The sequence below is a fragment of the Oncorhynchus mykiss genome, chromosome 26 (assembly GCF_013265735.2).
Source record: "Oncorhynchus mykiss isolate Arlee chromosome 26, USDA_OmykA_1.1, whole genome shotgun sequence".
Taxonomy (NCBI): Eukaryota; Metazoa; Chordata; class Actinopteri; order Salmoniformes; family Salmonidae; genus Oncorhynchus; species Oncorhynchus mykiss.
Genome location: NC_048590.1, coordinates 7,738,989 through 7,751,595, shown reverse-complemented (window position 1 = coordinate 7,751,595; position 12,607 = coordinate 7,738,989). Strand labels below are relative to the sequence as shown.

At 37.8% G+C, this 12,607-nt stretch overlaps 1 protein-coding gene across 1 annotated transcript; it reads left to right on the top strand.

Moving 5' to 3' along the window:
* Window positions 1-188: 188 nt before the first annotated feature.
* LOC110526845 (NAD-dependent protein deacetylase sirtuin-3) lies at window positions 189-7,244 on the top strand. The gene is made up of 7 exons (XM_036963563.1): window positions 189-511; window positions 666-909; window positions 1,125-1,357; window positions 1,924-2,024; window positions 2,239-2,400; window positions 2,713-2,925; window positions 6,718-7,244. The coding sequence occupies exons 1-7, from the start codon at window positions 415-417 to the stop codon at window positions 6,736-6,738; spliced, it is 1,071 nt and encodes a 356-aa protein (XP_036819458.1). The 5' UTR covers window positions 189-414; the 3' UTR covers window positions 6,739-7,244.
* The last annotated feature ends 5,363 nt before the right edge of the window (window positions 7,245-12,607 follow it).

The window sequence follows — 12,607 nt, the reverse complement described above, 5'->3', positions numbered from 1 at the left end:
TGTTTTTTATTACCCCATATATATTTTTTAAAGAGATGTAATCACGATAAGTAGTTTAATTACTCGATATTAGTGGACCAAACTGATATTTACAATTGATAAAATAATGACAGTGAGCACTTATATTTAAATTGTTTATTCTAAACTGTATTAAATAATTGTACATATTTTACGGTATAATCAGCCTTCGTCACGAGTTCAAAGGTAACCAGAGCAACAACAGACTAATGCAGCGGCTCACATTTGTTTTGAGCCAATGTTGTGCATTATGAAATGTAGCTAAAGCTTAGGAGAGTTATGCTATTGCAATGGTTCTTCTTGTGTAAAAACATGCGCTTCAACTGCCTGCTTCCAAAATGAAGATGCGGCTCTAGAGAAAGCTACAGATATACTGTGTATTTCTTGCAGCTAGCTATGACTTATTGCATGTCCTCCCCAATGGTCCACAAGGGCAGGTTATATCTGTATCATACTATTACATCGAGTACAGCTAGATTCATCAAACTCAAACGTAAGCAATAGCCTAAATATCGATTTGAAACTAATTGTAATTTGAAAGCTGCTGTTGAGATTGATGTGAACATTACATAGACCTACAGGTAATATGATCGATGAGGATAGTAGCTAGTTACTCAGTAACTTCACCACATGCATTACCTTCTCAGATCAACAGCAAAGAACATTATTCCTCGCTCCAAGGCAAAGGGATGTCCACGGTCTACGTCCAAGCCAAGACAAGACAGTCTGGTGGCCTGGGTTTCGAGGACTGTTCTGTAGAGGAGGAGTGGAGGACTCCAAGCAGCAGACGCTAGAGGACCTCACTAAGAACATCGGAGGCGGACAGTACAAGAGGATCATAGTGATGGCAGGGGCTGGGATCAGCACACCTAGTGGGATCCCAGACTTCAGGTGACAAGCGGTATATTTTAAATGCTTGAGGTGCACTTGACCGGTGGGCAGGGTGCGGTTTTGCACTTTTGGGATGATTCCATTGGTTGAAGTTCCATCAAATGCAACCTCAAGTATTTGGAAAGTGTTTGAAATGGTCAGTCAACCCATGTCAGGAATACAATGAATGCACAGACTTTGTAGGAAACCTTTTTCTCCCTACTTTCCTTGGACAGGTCCCCTGGCAGTGGTCTCTATGACAACCTCCAGCAGTATAATCTTCCTTACGCAGAAGCCATCTTCGAGATCAACTACTTCCATCACAACCCCAACCCTTTCTTTGCCCTGGCCAAAGAGCTGTACCCAGGCAACTACCAACCCAACCTCACACACTATTTCATACGTCTGCTTCATGACAAGGGCCAGCTCCTCAGAATGTACACGCAGAATATCGACGGCCTGGAGAGACGTAAGTGGATCCACTAGTGTGACCGTATTGAAAAACAGTTCAGGTAATACACACAGGAGCCTGTCATCTCTCTCTCTCTCTCTATCTCACACACGCTGTGTGGCTGCTGCCAACATACTGACTCAACTCCAGACACTTTAATAATGGAAAAATTGATGTAATAAATGTATCACTAGCCACTTTAAACAATGCCACTTCATATAATGTTTACATACCCTACATTACTCATCTCATATGTATATACTGTACTCTATACCATCCACTGCATCTTGCCTATGCCGTTCTGTACCATCACTCATTCATGTATTTTTTTATGTACATATTCTTATTAATTCCTTTACACTTGTGTGTATGTGTATAAGGTAGTTGTTGTGAAATTGTTAGGTTAGATTACTCGTTGGATATTACTGCATTGTCGGAACTAGAAGCACAAGCATTTCGCTACACTCGCATTAACATCTGCTAACCATGTGTATGTGACAAATAACATTTGATTTGATTTGTTTCACTGTCTCTCTACCTCTCTGTCTGTCTCGCTGTGTTTCACTGTGTGTGTGTGACTCTAGTGGCAGGAATCCCCCCTGAGAAACTGGTGGAGGCACACGGCTCGTTTGCTACTGCTACCTGTACTGTGTGTCTGAGAGACTACAAGGGGGAGGAGCTACGTGTGAGTCGGTTAACTATCACACCATTCTCAGAGCATTTCCCTGTTACAACTGATTCATATTATTGAGAGACTTCAATCCATCTAGCTCCGATACTGTCATTTGTGAAAGTTTCTTAAGTTTGAAAGATAATAGTTTGATGCAGTGGCTTGTTGTTAAAATATATATCTAGTTTTGATTTCCTGTATTTCTCCTGTGTGTTTGTCTACTTCTTAGCCTGACATTATGAAGGGGACAGTCCCTAAGTGTCCCACTTGTAAGGGTGTGGTGAAGCCTGACATTGTCTTCTTCGGGGAGGAACTACCTCCTCACTACTTCAGCTACCTGAAGGACTTTCCCCTGGCAGACCTCCTCATTATCATGGGTACCTCTCTGGAGGTGAGGAACACTGCTGTTAATGTGTTATTAAAATGTTATACACACGTTATGTGGCTGTTAGTAAGCTGTTATTCACAGTCATAAACATGTTATAAACCAGTTAACACGCTATTCTCCTGTTATTCACCTGTCAATCAGGCAGGACAGGGTTTCACTCAGTCCAGGGTTCCTATAAAATATATCTCCGGTGTGTGTGTGTATATATATATATATATTTTTTTACATTTCTTTATTATTATTATTATTATTTTTATTTATTTTTTATTTATTTACTGGAGACTTAAAACATGTTGTTCCATGTCAATACACTAGGTGGAGCCCTTTGCCAGTCTGACCGGAGCTGTGAGGGACTCTGTCCCTCGCCTACTTATCAACAGAGACCTGGTGGGGCCCTTCGCTTGGGGGACCCCGCGACACAATGATGTGGCCCAGCTAGGGGATGTGGTCAGTGGGGTGCAGATGCTGGCTGATGTCCTGGGCTGGAACCACCAGCTGGAGGCTTTCATGGCTGCCAATGCTAAGAAGGTTGGTTCATGGGAAATCATTTGATTTACACACGTGTCACGTACGCATTTAACACACAAACGCACCTAAACCCTGGGCTCTTTGCATTCACTGATTTTCAGAGCATTCAGAGACTTAATGTATGGAAAAAATTACAAATTGTTCTGTTATTTGACTTTAAATAATATTTCTCTCAAAACTGTGATTCCTAAAAAATGTGTCTGGAGATTTGGTCGACTCAGTCAGATTTGTCTGAAATCCTAAATGAATCAGGAATGAGCAGGGACAGCTCTACTACCATAAGGACCCCTTATTCATGTCCTCATTACATGGAGTGCAACAAGGCCACTCATGGTCTGGAAAGTTTTCAAATGTTGATAGAATTAAACAAACAATATTCAAATCACTATGGCCACAACCATAAACTGTCAACTCCATCTCCCTGATAGGATGGGAATTTTGGTTCAAATATGTTTATTTTAAATGAGATTTTAGAGTCATTAAGCACCTGAGGAAAAACTAAATCGCTACTTTGTATACAACTTGAACGAATAAACATTGACATTTTTTGTCTACTCCGTAAAACAAACTCCTCAGATTTTCATGTAACGTAAATTCTGTCTGAAAAACCTGATAGATTGATGCTTTTATTGGCAAATTTTCGAATGAATTATTTTCTATATTTTACTAAACCTTTGTGTTGAACTTCCATTTTTCAGAGGTAAAAAAAAATGTCTGTTTTGAGTGTTTGTTGTCCACTTCATCAGTGACTTGTCAACTCCGTCACAGACGGCTAAACCCCCGATACGTCGTTCTGAAACATATACAGTGCCTTGCGAAAGTATTCGGCCCCCTTGAACTTTGTGACCTTTTGCCACATTTCAGGCTTCAAACATAAAGATATAAAACTGTATTTTTTTGTGAAGAATCAACAACAAGTGGGACACAATCATGAAGTGGAACGACATTTATTGGATATTTCAAACTTTTTTAACAAATCCAAAACTGAAAAATTGGGCGTGCAAAATTATTCAGCCCCCTTAAGTTAATACTTTGTAGCGCCACCTTTTGCTGCGATTACAGCTGTAAGTCGCTTGGGGTATGTCTCTATCAGTTTTGCACATCGAGAGACTGACATTTTTTCCCATTCCTCCTTGCAAAACAGCTCGAGCTCAGTGAGGTTGGATGGAGAGCATTTGTGAACAGCAGTTTTCAGTTCTTTCCACAGATTCTCGATTGGATTCAGGTCTGGACTTTGACTTGGCCATTCTAACACCTGGATATGTTTATTTTTGAACCATTCCATTGTAGATTTTGCTTTATGTTTTGGATCATTGTCTTGTTGGAAGACAAATCTCCGTCCCAGTCTCAGGTCTTTTGCAGACTCCATCAGGTTTTCTTCCAGAATGGTCCTGTATTTGGCTCCATCCATCTTCCCATCAATTTTAACCATCTTCCCTGTCCCTGCTGAAGAAAAGCAGGCCCAAACCATGATGCTGCCACCACCATGTTTGACAGTGGGGATGGTGTGTTCAGCTGTGTTGCTTTTACGCCAAACATAACGTTTTGCATTGTTGCCAAAAAGTTACATTTTGGTTTCATCTGACCAGAGCACCTTCTTCCACATGTTTGGTGTGTCTCCCTGGTGGCTTGTGGCAAACTTTAAACAACACTTTTTATGGATATCTTTAAGAAATGGCTTTCTTCTTGCCACTCTTCCATAAAGGCCAGATTTGTGCAATATACGACTGATTGTTGTCCTATGGACAGTCTCCCACCTCAGCTGTAAATCTCTGCAGTTCATTCAGAGTGATCATGGGCCTCTTGGCTGCATCTCTGATCAGTCTTCTCCTTGTATGAGCTGAAAGTTTAGAGGGACGGCCAGGTCTTGGTAGATTTGCAGTGGTCTGATACTCCTTCCATTTCAATATTATCGCTTGCACAGTGCTCCTTGGGATGTTAAAAGCTTGGGAAATCTTTTTGAATCCAAATCCGGCTTTAAACTTCTTCACAACAGTATCTCGGACCTGCCTGGTGTGTTCCTTGTTCTTCATGATGCTCTCTGCGCTTTTAACGGACCTCTGAGACTATCACAGTGCAGGTGCATTTATACGGAGACTTGATTACACACAGGTGGATTGTATTTATCATCATTAGTCATTTAGGTCAACATTGGATCATTCAGAGATCCTCATTGAACTTCTGGAGAGAGTTTGCTGCACTGAAAGTAAAGGGGCTGAATAATTTTGCACGCCCAATTTTTCAGTTTTTGATTTGTTAAAAACGTTTGAAATATCCAATAAATGTCGTTCCATTTCATGATTGTGTCCCACTTGTTGTTGATTATTCACAAAAAAATACAGTTTTATATCTTTATGTTTGAAGCCTGAAATGTGGCAAAAGGTCGCAAAGTTCAAGGGGGCCGAATACTTTCGCAAGGCACTGTACTTCAACTATTGAAGTACTTCCTGTCCTAGACCTAAGGGATAATGTTTTGTACATTTTGTTTTATGTTCTGAATATAGAAAAACATATCAACATGCTAATGAAATTAGCCTGGAGCGCTATAAAACAAAACAAAAGGAAGTTTGGAGATTTTAATGTAAGGGACAATCTATGGAAAATAATGAACGACGTGGAAGGTGTGTTCACGGAGTGGAACTGACCTTCCACAGAGTTACATTATTTTCTAAAGAATATATAGAATCTTTAGTTGATTATCCCTTTTATACCAAAGCTATAATTTTAACATATTTGCTGTTAGGAATGTGTTCATTTTCCGGTAGAAATGTGTTCAACATCCACTGAAGTAGCTAGCGAGTTTGCTAGACAGCTTCAGGAGTTGCCATGGTAACCAAACAGACTTGCTAGTTTAGCGAACCAAACCAGCAGTCCTAGTTTGCCTTTAGGAACATCGAATTCAACAATGGCAATGATGTTTTCAATTGGACGTTTGCTTTCAAAAGCAGCTCAAACATAGAACATGTAAGAATGAACGATAGCCAATGAATTCTATCATGCAAATATACCATGCGTGGGTTATAGGGAAATACTGCACACTCTAGAATGCCCTTCAAGCCAATCAGAAACAAGTATTCAACAATGCCCATGGTATAATTAAGCAATAAGGGTGTGGTATATGGCCAATATACCACGGCTAAGGGCCGTTCTCAGGCACGACACAACGCGGAGCCAGCTAATCAGCATTCAGGGCTCGAAACTGGGTGGTTTGAGCCCTGAAATTCGTATTGGCTGAAAGACCATATACCATAGATATGACAAAACATTTAGTTTTACAGCTCTTATTACGTTGGTAATCCAGTTTATAATAGCAATAAGGCTCTTATTGGGTTTGTGATATAAGGCCAATATACCACGGCTAAGGGCTGTGTCCAAGGCACTCTGCGATGCGTCGTGCCTAAGAACAGCTCTTGAATAATCGAATGTTAGAATTAAACAACCAAGGCATTTAAACACTTGTTTGAACAATAAACGTAGAAATGTAAAGCCGTTTAAGGTGTCTGACAGCGTTCACTATTCATTTGTAATATTTAAGAAAAATATGTGTTAAAAAAAAAAAAAAAAGTTTATTTCCTCATCTTTCAAGAATCCCTGTATTATAGTGCATGCCATTGAGCAGCTGTTTTTATCCAAAGTGACTTCGTTCCGTACATCCATTTGACATACGTGTGGTCCTGGGAATGGAGCAGCACTATCCCGGAAGCTGCACTAAGCTACAAAGGACCACTTCAAAATATAAACTTCAACCTCCACTATGTGGCTCTTCTGTTTTGTTTTGTTTTTAATCTGCAGGCTACAGAGGAGGAGGAATGAGACGGGTCGGTGTCTTTTAAGATAGCATTCAAGAATGCCTCACCGCTGCAGTCCACCTCAGTCCACCTGCCTCATAGCTCAGGACTACAGCAGACTGTCTGCTCAGCAGAGAATCTGTCATTAAATGAACTCTCTTCAACAGACTTTGATCCACACAACGGTCAATCAGCACAACACAGAGGCAACACTGGAGGAAGACATTTAGGACAAATTGGCAATGTATTGGGTTGGTTTAATAGATTATAGTTATTAGTTTTCTGTGAAATGTGTAAATATCTTGAGATATTCTTTTATGCTTTAAAAAAAATTCTGTCTCATGTACAGTTTTTGCAGTAAATAATTAACATAAAGACCCGTACAGGGCTGGTTTTGTTGTCAATGTCATCGACCAGACCTGTTGACCATGATGTTGCTAATGATCGTGGCACTTTTGAAACCAAATCAGCTCCTCTGTTTTGTCAGTCACAAGAGATTACGCTGCTAATAAAGCTGAGCAACAATTGGAACTCTTAGCATGAAGTGTGTGTGTGTGTGTGTATATATATATATATATATATATATATATATATATATATATATATATATATATATATATATATATATATATATATGTATATCGTGTGTGTGTGTGTGTGTGTGTGTGTGTGTGTCCATGTGACCACCAGATGGAGCTAAAGTACAGTATTGTGAACTCCGTTCAGCCCTCTTGAAATCAAATAGGTCATTGATTCATTAAATGGAATTCAATCAATGCAGTTCTACTTTGTTTAAGGTCAAATCCATTGACCTGTGAACTTCCTAATGGACAATGCTGCTGAAAGCCACAGGATGAGGACAATGATAGATCTTCCAGGTCTATGGCTACCCCCCACCTCCTCTCCTCCCAACGTGCACACACACACACTAGATGATGGTAATACTATAGGACCCTTTGAAATGCCCTTCCACGGCTTCCACCCTGCTACACAGCCTTGACTACCTGTCACACCCCATCCTAATGTTAAATAACACCATTCATAATTTAACTTGTTTCTATACTGTCCTGACAGGTTTGCATCAAAGAGATGCACATTGGGTACAGAACGTAATATAGCAGACGTCAGATTCTCTCAGTAGTAGGTGACTGGAACGAGGCAATGAGAAACGTAACTAGCTGATAAATACCTCTAGATAGAAGGTTAGTCACACCACAGTGCATTCATTTCACTGACAGAAGTTGACATTTGGTCAGTCTTGTTACAAAATATTGAACAGAAATGCAATGGTTCATTGGATCAGTCTAAAACTTTGCACATACACTGCTGCCATCTAGTGACCAAAATCTAAATTGCACCTGGGCTGGAATAATACATTATGGCCTTTCTCTTGCATTTCAAAAATGATGGTCAAAAATAATACAAAATAAAGCTTTTTTTCTTCTTTGTATTATCAGATTTATATTCCTTTCACATTTCCACAAACCTTAAAGTGTTTCCTTTCAAATGGTGCCAAGAATATGTATATCCTTGCTTCAGGGCCTGAGGTACAGGAAGTTAGATTTGGGTATGTCATTTTAGAAGAAAATTGAAAAAAGTGAGCGGATCCTTAAGAGGATATTATTAATATGAATACCTTTAGTATGTTGTAATAATACTGATTTTTAGCTTGGTCTGAATCTGTCTGACTGGCCACTCTCTTCCTCTACTGTGAATCCCCCGCCACAGCCATTAGAATGAGTTTAATCTGTGTTGTAGCCCACAGCCATTAGAATGAGTTTAATCTGTGTTGTAGCCCACAGCCATTAGAATGAGTTTAATCTGTGTTGTAGCCCACAGCCATTAGAATGAGTTTAATCTGTGTTGTAGTCCACAGCGATTAGAGTGAGTTTAATCTGTGTTGTAGTCCATAGCCATTAGAATGAGTTTAATCTGTGTTGTAGTCCACAGTGATTAGAATGAGTTTAATCTGTGTTGTAGTCCATAGCCATTAGAATGAGTTTAATCTGTGTTGTAGTCCATAGCCATTAGAATGAGTTTAATCTGTGTTGTAGTTCACATGACATTAGAATGAGTTTAATCTGTGTTGTAGCCCACAGCCATTAGAATGACTTTAATCTGTGTTGTAGCACACAGCCATTAGATAGATTAAACTCAATGTTGTAGCCCACAGCCATTACCTTTATAGGCTGCTAACAGTATTGATTGTCACACATAATGAAGGTACTGATGTTGCCCTGCTCACTGAAACCCACGCCAACAGAAGACCTCAATCTGTTCTAATCAATAGAGATTGTGTGTCCATTTTGTGAGTTATAATTGTATTTCTGCATTGGTGGGCCCACCATCATCTCCTGTAGGGTGGTGAAATGACACCGAGGCTGATAAGAGACATGGAGCTGAATATAGAACCACAGAATCACTAGGAGATATGTAATAACTGACCCAGTGTAAGGAGGATCATCCTGACCCAGTAAACTACTACTAATACAATAGAACGTAATAACTGACCCAGTAAACTACTACTAATACAATAGAATAATGTAATAACTGACCCAGTAAACTACTACCAATACAATAGAATGTAATAACTGAACCAGTAAACTACTACCAATATGATAGAATAATGTAATAACTGACCCAGTAAACTACTACCAATACAATAGAATAATGTAATAACTGACCCAGTAAACTACTACCAATACAATATAATAATGTAATAACTGACCCAGTAAACTACTACCAATACAATAGAATGTAATAACTGACCCAGTAAACTACTACTAATACAATAGAATAATGTAATAACTGACTCAGTAAACTACTACCAATACAATAGAATGTAATAACTGACCCAGTAAACTACTACCAATATGATAGAATAATGTTGTAACTGACCAAGTAAACTACTACCAATATGATAGAATAATGTAATAACTGACCCAGTAACTACTACCAATACGATGTAATAACTGACCCAGTAACTACTACCAATATGATAGAATAATGTTGTAACTGACCCAGTAAACTACTACCAATACAATATAATAATGTAATAACTGACCCAGTAACTACTACCAATACGATGTAATAACTGACCCAGTAACTACTACCAATAGAATAATGTAATAACTGACCCAGTAAACTACTACCAATATGATGTAATAACTGACCCAGTAACTACTACCAATAGAATAATGTAATAACTGACCCAGTAACTACTACCAATACGATGTAATAACTGACCCAGTAACTACTACCAATAGAATAATGTAATAACTGCCTCAGTAACTACTACCAATACAATAGAATAATGTAATAACTGACCCAGTAAACTAAGACCAATATGATAGAATAATGTAATAACTGACCCGGTAAACTACTACCAATACAATAGAATAATGTAATAACTGACCCAGTAAACTACTACCAATACAATAGAATAATGTAATAACTGACCCAGTAAACTACTACTAATACAATAGAATAATGTAATAACTGACCCAGTAAACTACTACCAATACAATAGAATGTAATAACTGACCCAGTAAACTAGGACCAATATGATAGAATAATGTAATAACTGACCCAGTAAACTACTACCAATACAATAGAATGTAATAACTGACCCAGTAAACTACTACCAATATGATAGAATAATGTTGTAACTGACCAAGTAAACTACTACCAATACAATAGAATAATGTAATAACTGACCCAGTAACTACTACCAATACGATGTAATAACTGACCCAGTAACTACTACCAATATGATAGAATAATGTTGTAACTGACCCAGTAAACTACTACCAATACGATGTAATAACTGACCCAGTAAACTGCTACCAATATGATAGAATAATGTAATAACTGACCCAGTAAACTACTACCAATACAATAGAATAATGTAATAACTGACCCAGTAAACTGCTACCAATATGATAGAATAATGTAATAACTGACCCGGTAAACTACTACCAATACAATAGAATAATGTAATAACTGACCCAGTAAACTACTACCAATACAATAGAATGTAATAACTGACCCAGTAAACTAGGACCAATATGATAGAATAATGTAATAACTGACCCAGTAAACTACTACCAATAAAATAGAATAATATAATAACTGACCCAGTAAACTACTACCAATACGATGTAATAACTGACCCAGTAAACTACTACCAATACGATGTAATAACTGACCCAGTAAACTGCTACCAATATGATAGAATAATGTAATAACTGACCCAGTAAACTACTACCAATACGATGTAATAACTGACCCAGTAAACTACTACCAATACGATGTAATAACTGACCCAGTAAACTGCTACCAATATGATAGAGTAATGTAATAACTGACCCAGTAAACTACTACCAATACAATAGAATAATGTAATAACTGACCCAATAAACTGCTACCAATATGATAGAATAATGTAATAACTGACCCAGTAAACTACTACCAATACAATAGAATAATGTAATAACTGACCCAGTAAACTACTACCAATACAATAGAATAATGTAATAACTGACCCAGTAAACTACTACCAATACAATAGAATAATGTAATAACTGACCCAGTAAACTGCTACCAATATGATAGAATAATGTAATAACTGACCCATTAAACTGCTACCAATATGATAGAATAATGTAATAACTGACCCAGTAAACTGCTACCAATATGATAGAATAATGTAATAACTGACCCAGTAAACTGCTACCAATATGATAGAATAATGTAATAACTGACCCAGTGAACTGCTACCAATACGATAGAATAATGTAATAACTGACCTAGTAAACTACTACCAATACGATATAATAATGTAATAACTGACCTAGTAAACTACTACCAATATGATATAATAATGTAATTACTGACCCAGTAAACTACTACCAATACAATAGAATCATGTAATAATTGACCCAGTAAACTACTACCAATACAATATAATGTAATAACTGACCCAGTAAACTAGGACCAATATGATAGAATAATGTAATAACTGACCCAGTAAACTACTACCAATACAATATAATAATGTAATAACTGACCCAGTAAACTACTACCAATACGATGTAATAACTGACCCAGTAAACTGCTATCAATATGATAGAATAATGTAATTACTGACCCAGTAAACTGCTACAAATACGATAGAATAATGTAATAACTGACCCAGTAAACTACTACCAATACGATAGAATAATGTAATAACTGACCTAGTAAACTACTACCAATACAATAGAATGTAATAACTGACCCAGTAGCATCCTGACGTAAACTAGGACCAATATGATAGAGTAGCATATACAGTTGAAGTCGGAAGTTAACATACACCTTAGACAAATATATTTAAACTCAGTTTTTCGCAATTCCCTGTTTTAGGTCAGTTAGGATCACCACTTTATTTTAAGAATGTGAAATGTCAGAATAATAGCAGAGAAAATCACTTATTTCAGCTTTAATTTCTTTCATCACATTCCCAGTGGGTCAGACGTTTACATATACTCAATTAGTATTTGGTAGCATTGCCTTTAAATTGTTTCACTTGGGTCAAACATTTCAGGTAGCCTTCCACAAGCTTCCCACAATAAATTGGGGTTAATTTTGGCTTATTTCTCCTGACAGAGCTGGTGTAACAGAGTCAGGTTTGTAGGCCTCGTTGCTCACACACTCTTTTCAGTTCTGCCCACAAATTTTCTATGGGATTGAGGTCAAGGCTTTGTGATGGTCACTCCAATACCTTGACTTTGTTGTCCTTAAGCCATTTTGACACAACTTTGGAAGTATGCTTGGGGTCATTGTCCATTTGGAAGACCCATTTGCGACCAAGCTTTAACTTCCTGACTGATGTCTTGAGATGTTGCTTCAATATA